This window comes from Rousettus aegyptiacus, unplaced genomic scaffold, assembly GCF_014176215.1.
Source record: "Rousettus aegyptiacus isolate mRouAeg1 unplaced genomic scaffold, mRouAeg1.p scaffold_m13_p_15, whole genome shotgun sequence".
NCBI classification, from domain to species: domain Eukaryota; kingdom Metazoa; phylum Chordata; class Mammalia; order Chiroptera; family Pteropodidae; genus Rousettus; species Rousettus aegyptiacus.
In genome coordinates, this window is record NW_023416290.1 from 28,980,061 (window position 1) to 28,995,852 (window position 15,792).

The 15,792-nt window shown below is 36.7% G+C and overlaps 1 protein-coding gene and 1 pseudogene across 1 annotated transcript; one reads left to right on the forward strand and one right to left on the reverse strand.

Moving 5' to 3' along the window:
* Window positions 1–172: 172 nt before the first annotated feature.
* Window positions 173–11,326, forward strand: DPY19L4 (dpy-19 like 4). Its single transcript, XM_036232884.1, has 3 exons — window positions 173–318; window positions 3,700–3,810; window positions 9,573–11,326. The coding sequence occupies exons 1-3, from the start codon at window positions 303–305 to the stop codon at window positions 9,782–9,784; spliced, it is 339 nt and encodes a 112-aa protein (XP_036088777.1). The 5' UTR covers window positions 173–302; the 3' UTR covers window positions 9,785–11,326.
* LOC118612149 lies at window positions 5,507–5,625 on the reverse strand (annotated as a pseudogene).
* Window positions 11,327–15,792: the final 4,466 nt, after the last annotated feature.

Below are 15,792 nucleotides of genomic sequence, written 5' to 3' on the forward strand. Positions count from 1 at the left end.
GCCTGGTTTCCCATGGAGGCGGGGGCGCGTGGGCGGCGCCTGGGCATCGAGTCGCCTTCTGGCCGGCGGAGGTCCAGGAGCAGCAGCCAAACGCTCCCGCCGCTCTCCGCTCCGCGCACTCTGGTTCCTGGGCCCGTCTAGGGGGACGCGGTTGGCCAGGGTACCGAAGGGGGCGGGTCAGGAAGTGGGGGCGCGGCGGCCGGGAGCAGGTTTCGGGCTGCGGAGGGCTTTGGCAACGCGGAGGGCAGCACCCTCTTGGCTGCACGGGAGCCGCAGGGGTAATCCCGGCCTCCGCAGAAACGATGGCGGAGGAAGAAGGTGACGGCCCAGGGGTTCAGCGCGCCAACTGACTTCCGAGGTCTCGGGAAAGAGGGGCGGGGGCGCAAGAGGCCTGGAGGCCTGGACCTGGGAAGCTGCTCGGGGTGAGTTGGAGGGAAAGAGCAGGGCAGCGGAGGGAGGTTTGTGGAGAAATTCCGAAGGAGCGGAGGGAATAAACCGAAGTTTTGTCGGCCGAAGTGGGAGCAAAGGTGGAGCTCAAAGTTGGGAATCGGGTAGGAAGAGCAGCAGCAGCAGCAGCAGAGGTGTGTTTGAGAGAGAGGGCTGTGAGCACGTAATTCAGGGAGTGAGGTACATAGTTTAATTTAGAAGATGTAGGTTTAGGTACTGAGTGCATATTATAAAGTGATAGTAGTTTAACCAGATGCCTCCTTATGAGTGCGCTCTTTAGGGGGTTGCGGATACTAACAAATACGGTCTCCAGATTAGAGACGGCGCATGCCAAAGGACAAAAGAGGCAGGGATTTGAGATTAAAATGTAAAGCGAAATGGGAGGGGATGAAGGTGCAGAAACTAAAGAAGGCCAAGTTTACTTATCTGGTATGGGGAGTTGGCAAACGGCTGAGGCCTGTAAGTAGTTGAGGGGGAATTGGGAGGGCTAAAAAGGGTCGGCTGGACAAAGCTTTCCATGCCCTCGCAGGGCCAGTGCCAAGAAAATTAATTCATTCAGCAATATATAGTTATAGGAAATGATAGATATTGAGAGAAGGATTGGGGAGTTGAGAATAACTTAACTAGTGATAGCTATTCTGAGAAACATTCATGGCATAGTAACTTTATGATACCCGTACTAGCTTCAGGAAGAGGTATAGGTATACATGACGGTGTCGCTTGACTGAGCAGTTTTCATTTTGGTGCAAAACATGACTTTTTACCCTTCTGAGTGGAGTTTGAATGTGATCTATTGAGATTTAAGCCTTATTGAATGAACCAAGAGTGCAAAGGGAGTTTCAAGAATTCAGTGGAAAGCGATTTTAAAAATTCATTTGTAAGAAATGTTTGCTGTTTTCTAACTTGCTGTCCCGTCTCCGTGTTCACACTGGCTTTATATTTGCTTTCTCGTCCTTGAATTTTCAGTGTTAAAACTGATCAAAATTTGAGACTCAACCTAAAACAGCTTCAAAAAACTGTTTTAGTTGGTAAGGAATAATGTAATTCCATTTGTTGCGTAGGTTTTATCTTTGGTTGCATCATATTATTTAAGACATTTTTGGTGTATTTTCCTTTTCTGACTGTAATTCTGTGAGTGTAGGTTGATAAGGTAGCTTGTATGTTTCTATGAGCACTTTCTTTCATGCTTAAGTTAAAGCATAAAAACATTAACACTTGCTGTACTAAAAGTCTTTAATATTCTGCATCGTACAAAATGAGAAATTGTTTTAGATTGTAGTTACACATAATATAAATAGATATGATGGGGAACCAATTAAAATATATTTGTGAAATTTTACTTATGTAATATAAAATGAAAAAATGATTTTGGGTTGTAGAATTACAAATATTCCAGAGTAATTAAATGCATCTTATATAAGACAAATAATGGATTGCAGGTTAATAAAATATATATCATTCAACACATTTTTAAATTTCATAAAACTTTGGGTGCCTACTGTGGTAGGTGCTGGATATAATTGTCAACAATGAATGAGTAATTAACTTCTTATTCATTATTATAATAATGCTAATAATGATATTCGTAAGCATGTCTGTTGCCAGGCATTGTTCCGAGAGTTTCACATTAATTTGGTACTTGATACTTTTTTTTCAAGACACGTGATGTTATATTCACTGTATTAAAATTAAATAGTCTGTTTTACTTGTGTCCACATGTTCTCTATATCCCTTTTTGCCTATCATTTACACTCACTTGGATCCTCGTCATTACTCCACTTTTTCTCTAAGTAAATACTCTTTAGGACTCTCATCTTCCAAAAAACGTCTTTCTTTATGCTATAGTCATATTGTTCATATTTATGCTTTATGAAAGAAATAGAGCAAAGAAAGAAGTGACAACCTCGAGTAGAGCAGTATTAACACTTAACTTGGAAATTGCTATCTATAGTCTGGATGGACATTTGCAAAGCCTATTTGTAGTTCTGTTATCTCCTGTAAGAATCACTGGAGCAGAAATAGATTGTTTTTGTGGCTATGTTATTTTCATTTTGTTTGTTTGTTTTTTTTTTTTTGCAGTGCTAAAAAGTAAAATAGTGAAAGGAAACTTGAATTTTATCTTAGTTGACCCATATTTGCATGCAGAAAACCCCTCAAAATTCACAGTATAGCTTTTCTAATGTCATTTTCTAATTATTCAGTGGCTTCATTACTTAACCTGACTACACAATATGAAATGGTAAATAATTGACTAAATATACAATCTTTTTTCTCATTGTGCCAGTTTTAAAGATATTTTGGCAAACATGAATTTGCTTTGAAGCTATTTTAAAATTAAGTCATTTTCTACAGTAAAGTTAGAGAAAAATTTAACTGATCAGCAACAGTAGCTGATTCATTTCTCCTTTTTTGACTCCTCTTGTTAGGCTCATTTCATCTCTTAAAGTCATCCCTAAGAGAAAAGAAAAAACTGTGCTGGAGGAAGTTAATTCTTGTACCACCTTATAAACTTAACAGGACTCCGTACCTACACAACAGCAAAACCTACCCCATAGGATAATTAATTCTAGGGAAGAAAAGTAGTTAGACTGAATGAGACTGAATATAGTAAATTCCTGTTCAGTTTGGAATTTAGTTTACTGATTTGAAAGTACTTTCTGTGTTACATTTTTTATTGGATATATAAGGGGTAGATAGTCTAATATTGGGAAATTTTCTGAGATCTTCCAAATATAGGGATATTTATAGGTTCAGTCTATTTTATAATACATAAATCTATATGACTATTGAATGATGATACTACAGTGCTGTGGAATTCTGTAGAACTTTCATGATTGTTTATAGTTTTATGATTAATGCATTATATTGTTATTAAAATAATTACCGATTATGTATTTGATACTCAGGTAACTAGAATAATAAACTAGTTCATTGCATAACACTTTGTTCACCAGTCATTCTGGAAAAGACTTTATTCTAGGATATTTTGAAAATTGCTTCAGCTCAGGAGAAGAGCTCGTTGGTTTATCAATAGGACTCTGAAAGCACAAGCATAGGTTGGAGGTGGAACCTATATTGTCTTGTTTGTAGGAAAGACAGTTTTGTGGGGAGTGTTAAATTAATTATGAAAAAAGTTATCTTTGTACTAAGAGATCTTTGTGTGACTTTGCCTTAGTATAATAAAAGTTCATCATTCAGGATATAGACAGAATAATTTGATACATGTTGCGATAACTTTTCAAATATTTTAAGGATCAGCTATAGAACTGCGCCAAAGGAAAAAGCTAAAGTCTTCAGAAAATAAAGAATATATCAAAGAAGAGAAAATCAGTGAGACTCCAGTTCCTGAAAGAGCTCCAAAATGTAAGTTAGGTAGATATGGAGCTTTTGTGCTACTACAAAAATAGTTATGCTATGTAGTATCTTTTATAGTAACTTCTTAAATGTATAAATATTTTTAATTGTGATGTGATATCAGTATATTTTCATTAGATTTTGCTGTAGAACAACCCCTAAATCTCACTCATTTACAACGAACATTTATTTCTTATTAACATTACGTATCATGTCTTCAGGTTGGCTGGTGTAACTTCACGTGTCACAAAAGAATAGCCCCTATATGGGACATGGTTTTCTTGTGGCAGAGAAAAAGAGCAGGAGAGCAGGCAGAGTGATGCAGTGCCTCTTCAAGTTTCTACTGAACTGATACGTTGTTACTTATACTCATTCTGTTGGCCCGACCCAGTCATATAATTAATCCAGATAATGGGATGGAGAAGTATACTCTGACTACAGGGAAGCATTGCAGGTCACATGATAGTGGGCAGGGATGAATAATCTTTTTATAGGAAAGGACAAAATATTTGGAAATAATAATCACAGTCTACCATATTCCATCTTTTTGGTCATAAAAATTTTCTCTCTCTCAGATGAAATATATTTGCTACCTCCCCTACGCTGAGGAAGAAACTCAGTCTTATCTCTAATCATGGCATCAGTCTTGAAGCCCAAGGTCGTCTTATCTACATCTGGGTCAGCTATGACTCATTCTGATCCAGAGACCTATAAGTTAAAAGTTATCTGCTCTGTGTCAGGGATCCCCAAGACCACCCCCATGTTCTGAAATTAGCTAGAAGGACACACAGGTGTCAAATTAGAGTCATATTCACAGCTATGATTTATTACAGTGAATAATACAAAACATTCAGCAAAGGGAAAAGTCTTATGGGCTGAAGTCTACAAGAAACTAGGCACAAGCTTCCAAGATTCCTCTCCAAATGGCGTCACACAGGAAGGACTTAATTCTTTTAGCATCAGAGTGTGATGTTTATAGTTTTATCTACCAGGGAAGCTCATTAGTGACTCCGCTCAGGGTTTTTATTGGTGACTGGTCATGTAACTTCTGCCTACCATATACCAAAATTGTAGAGTCTCAGGAGGAAAACAGTAGCATGAACCACATTGTACAAACAAGGAAGGCAGAGTAAACCATTCTTGTCAGTTAGCAAATGGTGGGAACCCTCCTAAAATCCAAGGTCTCAAATGCCAACTAAGAGCCTACCTTGCAAGCAGGCTTTTCTTAGCAAAGCAGTTGCACTTCTACGTGTGCCCCCTTTCTCATTATACATCATTGGATGGGGACAGGATAACCAAAATAAAAATGCTTTCATTCAGAAAGAGGAAGAGTGAGAGACATACATCAGCCACTGGTCCATAGCAGTTCTGATATTGTAGTAGATACATAAGAGGTCTTACCTAGGGGTAGGGAATGTTTCTTGATTAGGCCCTAGTTGTGTTCCTTGGGAGTAGCTTCCCAGTTTATTGTTTTTGTCTCCACCCTCTAGAGGTCCTTCCATTTCCATTATCCTTCTGAACCATATCTGATCCTTAGGAGCTGAACAGCTTTCTTAAATTGCTTCCTACCCAGAGTTGAGCACCCATTTATATATACTCAAATAAGATAAAGACAATAGGTCATTTCCAGATCGAATTTAGGGACTAGCAGCAAGAAAACTTGGAAGCTGGAAAAATTATATTATGCTATGACAAAACGTTTGTGTTTCTACAGCACCTGGTATTCTAAAGTGGTCTCCCATCCAAGTACTAAGCAGGCCCAACCTTCCTTAGCTTCCAAGATCAGATGAGATCAGGCACGTTCAGGGTGGCATGGCCATAGACTGACAAAACATTTTTAAAACTTCTCAGTCAATAGTTGTAATTTTAATACTAATTTTTTATTTTAGGTAACAAGATTGCAAAACAGAATATTACTGGAGTGCCTTGATTATCAGCTGCATTTGATTATAGGAAATAGATGTGTTTAGAACAGAATTGGCTTACTTGTAAGTAGGAATGAAGAGGAAAATAGAAAATCCAAAATTTCTGGGACTTAGAGTGTTGAAGTGAGAACTTTTTTTTTCAACCAGTCAAAAATTAAAATTGAGAAATACTTTGAATAAGAAAGGCTGATTAAGGTAAATTCTCAGGGCACTGACCAAATCAAGGGTATGGCTGTCACATAGTTTATTAAAGTGTATAAATGAATTAAGGTAGTTCCTAGTAAGTTCTTATAGCTGGACAAAGCACTTAGGAAAAAGAACAAAGAATGTGGTCCCACAAAAACTAGATAAGCTCAAAATACATGTAGTTAAATCTTTAAAAGAGGCATATCTAGAAAAAAAATTATGAGTATAGTTATTGGAATATGGAGCTGACTGGAATCAAATAAGTAAAAAGCCCACAGAATTTTTCTTTGCAAAAATGAGTGATTTAATTTTAAAATTAAGGCATAATTAACATACATTAAAATGCACAGACTCTAGGTGTTAAATGAGTTTAGCCATTTGAATGCAGCTGAAACAAGATAGAGAACATTTCCATTATCCCAGAAAGTTCCTTTGTGTTTCTTTTCAGTAGATTTCCTCTGTACTCCACAAGACAACCACTCTTCTTAAATTTTTCAATATCGATTAACTTTGCATGTCTAGAATTTCATTTAAATGGAATCATACAACATGTATGCCTTTGTGTCTAGATTCTTTCACTTAGCTTAGTATGTTATCCAGTATAATGATTTTGAGATTCATTTTTGTTGCTGTAATTGTTTATCCCTTTTTTTTTTGTTGGACATTTGAGCAGTTTCCAATATTTACTTTTTTATGAATAAGGTTGCTATGAACATATACAAATCCTTTTTTGGACATTTGTTTTTATATCTCTTAGGTAAATACCTAGAGAATTGCAAGCTGAGCTTTTGAGAGAGATGTACTGTCAAAAGAACTGCCAGCCTAGATTTAGAAGGACACAGCTACTGAGGTCTTAAAATGATGTTTGAGTCTATAATTTTCTATATGCAGGAAGCAGGCTGAGGAAGCTGCTCTTAGGGTATCTTTCTTGAGGAGTGAGTGTGTTTTGCCTTTGGGAGGGAAGTGAATATTTGTGATTAATGAAGTAGACCCTGCTGGAATCTTTTCTTCCTAAATGTGTGCTCTCTTCCCTAAAAGTGGATCATGTATTCCTTCCCATTGCTATGTGATTTGGAGCACCCCTCTGAAGCAGGGTATACTTCCCTATCCCAGGGGTGGGTTTATCAATGCGACTTGCTAGGCCAATGGAATATGAGTGGAAGTAGCAGTGTACTACTACTACTGACCAGAAGCTGTAAGAGGCTGCTTTTGCCTGTTTTCTCCTGTCGTGAGAACATGTCCCAAGTAAGGACTGATCCCATTCTGGAACTCTGAAGAAGATACAAGAAGAGCCAGAGCTAATTTGAAGTCTGGAATTGAGTGGAGAGTTACTGCTTACCTGAAACCTACAAGTAACATGAGTGAGAAATAAACCTTTGTTTTTTAAGCCACTGATAGTTTGGGGTCACATTTTTATCACAGCAAAGCCAACTAATAGAGTAATCTTTTAAAGCATTTGGGAAATGAGTATAAAAAATATAATTAAACAATCCAGATATAACAACTATGAAATACTATTTTAACTCTGACTACAGAAATATATTTTTAGGCCAGAATATGTGGAAAATAGAGAAAAGTATAATAAAGGTAAAATACATGCATAATTCCAGTAGATATAGCTACTCTTAAAATTTTGGCAAGTATTATATATTTTTTAATGTACTTGTACTATTTTTTACTTTTTGCGAGATTGACTTTCTACATTTCTTAACATGTCAGTAGCTTTTCCTGTGCTTTAAAAATTATTTAACTGTGCCCTATACCATTGATACTGACATTTATGTGGGTTTTTTTTGTTCATGATCAGCATTTTACAAATGAAGAGACTGGAGCCCAGAGAAGTTATCTGATTAGGCTGGTTTATGACTAACATAACTTAGGAGTCAGATCCTTTACTTTTCAGTTTTCCAATTAAAATGGTAATTTTTTTAAGACAGTAATTTCCAGGGCCCAGAGCTTCTTTGTTTTCTCTAAAATATATCTATTTATGTCAAAAACTGATAGCTTAATTCCATCTTTTACTCTTTACAAAAACTTTTCAGAAACAAAATATTTGGTGTTAAGGTAAGGTATTTATATACAGATATTCCTAAACTTACAAGGAGGTTACCTCCTGATAAACTCATCGTAAGTTGAAAGTATCCTAAGTTGAAAATGCATTTAAACTACACTGTAGAATGTCAGTTGTTTACCATTGTGATCATTTGTGAGACTGGGAGCTATGGCTATCTGCTGCTGCCTAGCATCACAGAGTATTATCCATATACCACTAGCTGAGGAAAAGATCAGAATTCAAAATTTGAAGTAGAGTTTCTACTGAATGCATATCATAAAGTCAAGAAGTTGTAAGTAGAAATGCCATAGGTCAGGTACTAACTGTATAAGATTTGGTGGAATATATTTTTTATAACAGCCCCTAATAATTAGGATTGATTCGCCACTGTCTAAGGCTTAATGGAAAAAAATATAACAGGAAAAGATCCATGTTTAGAAGCCTTGAAGTACATTTGCCATTTTCTTATTTGTTTTTTTACTGAATTCTTACTATATGCCAGGATGCTTTGCACATACTATTGGAAACAGTAATTTTAAAACAATTGTATCATACTTAAGCTAATATTTATTAGGTAGTGTTTTTTAAGCATTTTGAATATTTATTAATAAGATTTTGAATCTTTAATGTCTCTAATATGCTATGCAAACTAATATTTATGAAATAATGTTTTGAAAATAACTAAGATTTTAGTTTAGCTAAACTAATAAGTTGACAAGTTGATTTTTACAAACTTTCAGTCATCCAGTAACAGAATACTGTGCTTTGGACCCCTAGGCTTATGCTTATTATTATTCTTAATAACTGTAGCAGGACTAAATCATCCTATGTGTAGAAAATTCAGATGTGTTTTATGTTATTTCCTCAAGAGGTAGTTATATATAACAGTTGTATATGATGTTTTAAATACATAATCATCAAAAGTCATTGAATTGTATACATCAAACAGCTGTAGTTTATAGTATGTAAATTATTCTTCAATAAAGGAAAAATTCCTTGATAAGTGAAAATATCAATAGTAATTCTGAATGAAACTATTTTTTTTCTTTAGATATTTGCTAGTATATTCCTTTTTTAAATTAATAGGCTTTAATTGTAAAAATATTTTTGATTTATAGAAGAATTGAGCAGATAGTATAGTCCCCATGTTACCACCACCTCACATGCAGTTTTCCCAACTCATGAATCAGTATTGATACATTATTTTAAACTGAAGTCTGTATTTTATTCGGATTTTTTTGTATTTTACCTAAGGTTCTTTTTTCCTGTTCCAGAATCCCATTCAGGATACGTTACATTTAGTTGCCACGTCTCCTTAGACTCCTCTTGGCTGTGACAGTTTCGTAGGCTTTCTTTGTTTTTGAGGATCTTCACAGTTTTGAGGAATACTGGTTAAGTATATTGTAGGATGCCCCTCCATTGGAATTTGCTGTTTTTCTTATAATAGATTAGGATTATAACTCTGAGGAATACCACAGAGTTAGAATTCCATTATCATCATATCATGTGAAGGGTATATATTAACCTTTGATACTTTTCCTTATAATAGAAATGCATAAATATAAATATTTGATCTACATCTGATTACTTTTAATATGCTTTTTCAGATGTATTATTTCAGCACTTTGCAAAGATTTTCATTGGCTGTCTTGCAGCAGTTACTAGTGGTATGATGTATGCTCTCTATTTGTCAGCATACCATGAACGGAAATTCTGGTTTTCCACCAGGCAGGTAAGAAGAAAGACTTCTGAGCATGTGAAAGTTGTTTTAGTATTTAATATGAATTTAGGTAAAATGCTTTCCAAGGAGCCTATATAGATGTGTGTTATATATAACAAGTGCTTTCTTATTTATAGCCATTAGAAACAAACTGGTGTAGAAGCTGTTTTGAGAATACAGTCACAGTATCAACCTTGAAAATTTTTAATAGAATGTATTCAAGGCCATAGAATAGTAACTATGAGGGTTGCTTTTTTTCATGCAATTAATTAATCAGGGACTTTTGATAACAGTGAAATGGTATGGAGTTTATCAGCTTTTTAGTGGTTTTGGTAGTTTAAATTTCAGAAACAATCTGTGTAAATTTCAGCATCAAAATATATTAACTTTTAGATTACGTGATTAGAATGTTTTGGGGTGGGTGAAAATGATTAACAGTCATAGCAGTATTCAGATGTTGCCTCATATTAGTTTGTTTAATGTTGGGTTTTAAATCATGTATATTCTACGACTCTTTAGTCACTGTAATTATATTCATAGTTTATTTGGCCTTTGATAAGTTTGCTTTAAACTTACCTTCATAATCAGATGTAATGTGTGTTCATAAAGTTCACAGTGTTACTACTTGACTCTAAATGGTTTTCTTTTAGCCCAAACTGTTTAGTTATTGTTCTTACTTTCGAGCAAGTAGTTAAGCTGACTAAATGTTTTTAAGCCATTGATTTACCTAGCACCACCAAAACATTTAACTGAATATATTGGTTTGACAAAAGCTATAACTGTAGCATATCTTACTTCCTTAAAAATGTTATCCAGATTAATTCTTGGTAGTTCCCAAACTGAATATACAATAAAATCATCTGGGGAGCTTTCAAAAAATGACTTCCTGCGCAGATTCATAGTTGAGGGTGAGGGAGTGTCTGGGATCATTATTTCACAAAATATTTGTAGGCAATTTTGTTGTGTGGGCAGAATTGAGAACAACCAGAGGTTTGAAAATACAGAAGGCATTCCTCATGAACCTTGTTTTTCATAGCATTATGAGCATGGAGCATCGGTGTCATCTGGGAGCTTTTTCAGAACTGCAGATTCTTTCAGTTCCTACTTTATAACTGAATCTACATTTTAATAAGATCTCTAGGAATTTCATATGCACATTAAATTTGAGAAACACTGATTAAGAGTTTACATTTTTGAAACCTTAGAAAGAAACAAATCTGCTTCCATTCATAAAAAATCCTTTTAAGGAAATTTATTTAGATTAATAAGCTGTAAATGAGAAAAAAAAGGGTTCACTGGTCAAATATAACTGGGAAACACATCCTTCTGGAGATTGACGGTGCATAATGTATACTGAAATTCTGAAAAATCTTTCAATAAAGAAACCTATTTAACTTTCTTTAATCCAGCCTTTCACACAGGCTATTTGACTATAGAATTCGTTTTCGGTATCATCCATTTATATCTTAGGGAGTTCTGTTGATCAAACTTTGTGAAAAATACTCTCATATCTTTTGTTTTTGTATTAATTGATAAATACTATGCATGAATAAGTTTCATTTAAAAATATAGATTAAAAATATTTCATCTCTCCACCTTCCCCCTTTTGGCAGCCATCAGCTTGTTCTCTATGTAGGTCTATTTCTGTCCTGTTTTGTTTATTCATTTGTTTTTTTAGAGTCCACGTATAGGCGAAATCATATGGTATTTTTCTTTCTGTGTCTGACTTATTACACTTAGCATAATTTCCTCTAGGTCCATCCACATTGTTATAAATGGCAAGATTTCATTCTTTTTTATTACCGAATATTCTGTCGTATGTATGTGTACGTATATCTCACATCTTTAGCCATTCACTTATTGATGAACATCTAGGTTACTTCCATATCTTGGCAACTTCTAATAATGCTGCAGTGAACCTGGGTGCATATATCTTTCCAAATTATTGTTGTTTTTTTTTCCTCTTCGAATAAATACCCAGAAGTAGAATTGCTGATTTGTATGGCAGCTCTATTTTTAATTTTTTGAGGAATCTCCATTCTTTTTTCCACAGTGACTGCACTAATTTACATTACCACCAACAGTGAACGAGGGTTCCCCTTTTCTTCACATCTTTGCCACCACTTGTTATTTGTTGATTTACTGATGATAGCCATCCTGACAGGTGTGAGGTGATGTCTCACTGTGGTTTTAATTTACATTTTCATTACGATTAATGATGTCGAGTGTCTTTTCATATGTCTCTTGGTCATCTGTATGTCCTCTTTGGAGAAATGTATTCGGGTCCTCCGCCCTTGTTTTTTTTTTAAATTTGTGAAGGATTTTTTTTTTTTAATAAACAGTAATAATTTTTTTAGTGAACAGTAATGTGAAAAAATGGTTGTTAGGATGCCAAGATAATGCATATTTCTTTTTAATTTTGTAATACTCTTGGTTTCTTTTTTAATTATTTCTTTTTAATTTAGAGTTATCATACAATATTATATTAGTTTTAGGTATGCAGCAGTGATTAGACATTTATATAACTTACAAAATGATCACCCTGATAAATCTAGTACCCCTCTGACACCATAGATAGTTATTACAATATTATTGACTATATTCCCCATGACTTTTGTAATTACCAATTTGTACTTCTTAATCCCTTCCCCTTTTATACCGTCTTCTCAACCCCCCTCCCATCTGGCAACCATGAAAATGTTCTCTGTATCTATGTGTTTGTTTCTGTTTTATTTGTTTGTTTTGTTGTTTAGATTCCACATGGAAGTGAAATCATATGGCATTTGTCATTCTTTGTCTGACTTACTCCACTCAGCTCAATACCCTCTAGGTCCATCCATATCGTTGCAAAATTTCATTCTTTTTATAAGCACCATGCTCTAACCAACTGAGCTAACCAGACAGCCATAAGATTTCATTCTTTAAAAAAAAATTTTTTATGACTGAGAAATAGTCTGTTGTGTAAAATGTACCACTTTTTTTTTTTTTTTATCCATTCATCCATTGATGGACATCCAGGTAGCCTTAATATCCTGGCGATTGTAAATAATGCTGCAGAGAACATATGGATGCACATGTCCCTTCAAAATAGTGTTTTGGGTTTCTTTGGATAAATCCACAAAAGTGGGGATTACTGGGTTCTTCTTTGTCTCTGTTATAGCCTTTGTTTTAACATATTTTGTCTGGTGTAAGTATTGCTACCCCAGCTTTTTCGTTTGTTTCTATTTCCATGAAACATCTTTTTCCATCCCTCAGCCTTCAGTCTGTGTGTGTCTTTTGATCTGAAGTGAGTCTCAAATAGGTAGCATGTATAAGGGTCTTGTTTTCTTATCCAATTAATCCACTCTGTGTTTTGATTGGAGCATTTAATTCATTTACATTTAAAGTAATTGTTGCTAGATATATAGGTATTGCCACTGTATTCATATCTTTTTTCTTTTTCTTCTTAAAGAAGTCCCTCTAACATTTCTTGTAATACTGATTTGATGGTGATGAACTCCTTTAGTATTTTATTGTCTAGGAAGCTCTTTATCTGTCCTTTGATTCTGAATGATAGCCTTGTTGAGTAATCTTGGTTGTAAATCCTTGCTTTTCATCATTTTGAATATTTTGTGCCAATCCCTCTGGCCTGCAAAATCAGCTGACAGTCTTGTGGGAGCTCCCTTGTAGGCAACTAATTGCTTTTCTTTTGCTGCTTTTAAGATTCTCATTGTCTTTAACCTTTGACATTTTAATTAGGATATGTCTTGTCACCCTCTTTGAGTTCCTCTTGTTCCGGACTCTGCATTTCATGAGCTTGCATGTCTTCTTCCTTCATCAGGTTAGGGATGTTTTCTATTATTTTTTTCTTCAAATACATTTTCAGGTTTCTTTGCTCTCTCTTCTCCTGGTATCCCTATGATACAAATGTTGTGATGCTTGATGTTGTTCTAGAAGCCCCTTAGTCTTATTTTTGTTGTTGTTGTTGTTATTGCTTTTGTTGATTGGGTGTTGTCTGCTACCTTATCATCAAAATTGCTGATTCCTTCTAATGGGTCCATCATTTGAGTTATTATATTCTTCATTTGTGACTGGTTCTTTTTTATATTTTCTATCTCCATTTTTATGTTTACTATCTCTTTGTTGAAGTTCTCACTAATTTCATTGAGCATCCTTATGACTAGTGATTTGAACTCTATATCTGGTAGATTGCTTGTGTCCATTTTGTTCACTTCTTTTTTTGGAGCTTTGTTCTGTTCTTTCATGTGGGATATGTTTCATTGTCTCCCCATTTGGGCTGCCTCCCTGTGTTTGTTACTATGTACTGGGTAGAGCTGCTGTGTCTCCCAGTCTTGGTAGGTGTCCTATGGGGCCCAGTGGCTCAGTCTTCCCTGGTCACCTGAGCTGGGTGCTTCACCTGTGTTTCTTGTATGGATTTTGTGTGCCCTCCCATTGTAGTAGAGCCTTGGTTGCTGTTTGCATGTTAGTGGGAGGGATTGACCCTCAGGCTGATTGGTTGTAAGGACTAGGTGGTGAAGGGCTTACTCTATGGAGCAGGATTTGTTTGAGTAGGGCTCTGGTGTCTGCCCAGTCTTGCCTTTTGGGTGTGTTGTTTTCAGATGCAGCCCCAAGTGGTGCTTCGTCTCCTGTCAAAGCTGGCCACTGGGCTTGCTGGCTCCAGGTCCTCTTAGAAGGAGCCCCATTACAGGTCAAGTTCAGGCACAGCCTGTGTACTGCCTGGGGCCACCTGGCAAGAGTCAGCAAACAATCGCAGATGGCCACAACCCGTGCTGGGCTTAGAGGTGCCTTAAGAGGCCAAGATGCAAATCGAGGCTGGCTGCCTCTAGTGCCAGGTTTGGGGCCACTCAGCTAGAGGTACAGGGCTTGCCCAGGTGAGATGCTGCTTTTTCGGGTTTTGTAAATCTTTAAGAGATTTTAGGAAAGTCTGCAGCATGAACCAAGAGAGGTCATTTGTATGGAAAAGCTTGGGTGGGTCTGCAAGTTTGGAGTAGTGGGGTCTTAGGGAATCACCTGGGTGGAGCAACCAGTGTTAGCCAGGTGATGAAGACTCAGATATGGTGGCCTCCCACATCTGCACTCCGGGACAGGGAGGGCTCAGCAAAGTAATACATATAGATTCTGCCTGCACTTCTCTCTGTGAGAAAGCTGTCCCTTCAGCCCTTGCCTCAAAGCCAAACAATTCCGTTCCTCCTAGTGTGTCCCTGGCATTTTTTTGAGCACCTGCCCCAGCTCTCGTGCTCAGAGTGCATCCATCAGTGAGTAAGACCATGCAGCGGCCCTTTAAGAGGAACATGTGCAATTCCCACAGCCCTTCATCTTCCTCAGCCACAATCTCTGCTGTTTTTCATAGCCAGCGGTTGTAGGGACTTCTCCTCCTGGCAGTGGAATCCTAGACTGGAAGACTGGCCGTGGCTGTTATCACTTGCTCCTTTAGAAGGGAGGGGGCTCTCCACAGCCAAGATACACCTCTGGATTCTCAACCACCATATGAGGTTGTGCGACCAGCCTATTTTGCTCTCTGCCCCTCCTACCAGCCTCCGGGGGGACCTCTTATGTATATCCCCAGTTGTAGGACTTCTGTTCAGTCAGACTTCAGGCAACTCCCAATAAATTTAATGTGGTCCAGAAAGGAGGCAAGCCATCTTAATGGGAAGTCCTCTTTGAATTCTATATCAGGCAATTTGCTTATCTCCATTTCCTTAAGGTATTTTTTCTTTAGATCTTTTTTGTTCCTTTATAAGTCTTCTGTCTTTTCATTTTATTTGACTTTTATTTGTGTTTGTTCTTATGAATTAAAGAAGATACCTATCTCAGTCTTCAGAAAGTAGCCTTATGTAGAAGTGACATCTGCGTAGGCTGTTTATGCTGGATTATTTTGGCTGGCTGTTAGGAGCCAGTTGTGTGCTTATGGTGTCTGCGGTGTCAGGGCATTCGCATGACGAGCTGGAATGGCTCCAGGTGGGGAGGGCAGGTGTATTTATTGATGCCCTATTGATACTACTTGTTTCCTTTGTCTGGGGCCGAAATGGTTTTGGGCAATGTGTCCAGGAACACACTGCAGTGATCTTGCAGGTAGGCTAGAACACCTGGATAGAGCCCCTAACTAC

Coding starts and splice junctions, on each gene's coding strand:
- DPY19L4 (XM_036232884.1), top strand. Junction 3,811..9,572: donor TCCTGAAAGAGCTCCAAAAT/GTAAGTTAGGTA, acceptor ATGCTTTTTCAG/ATGTATTATTTCAGCACTTT.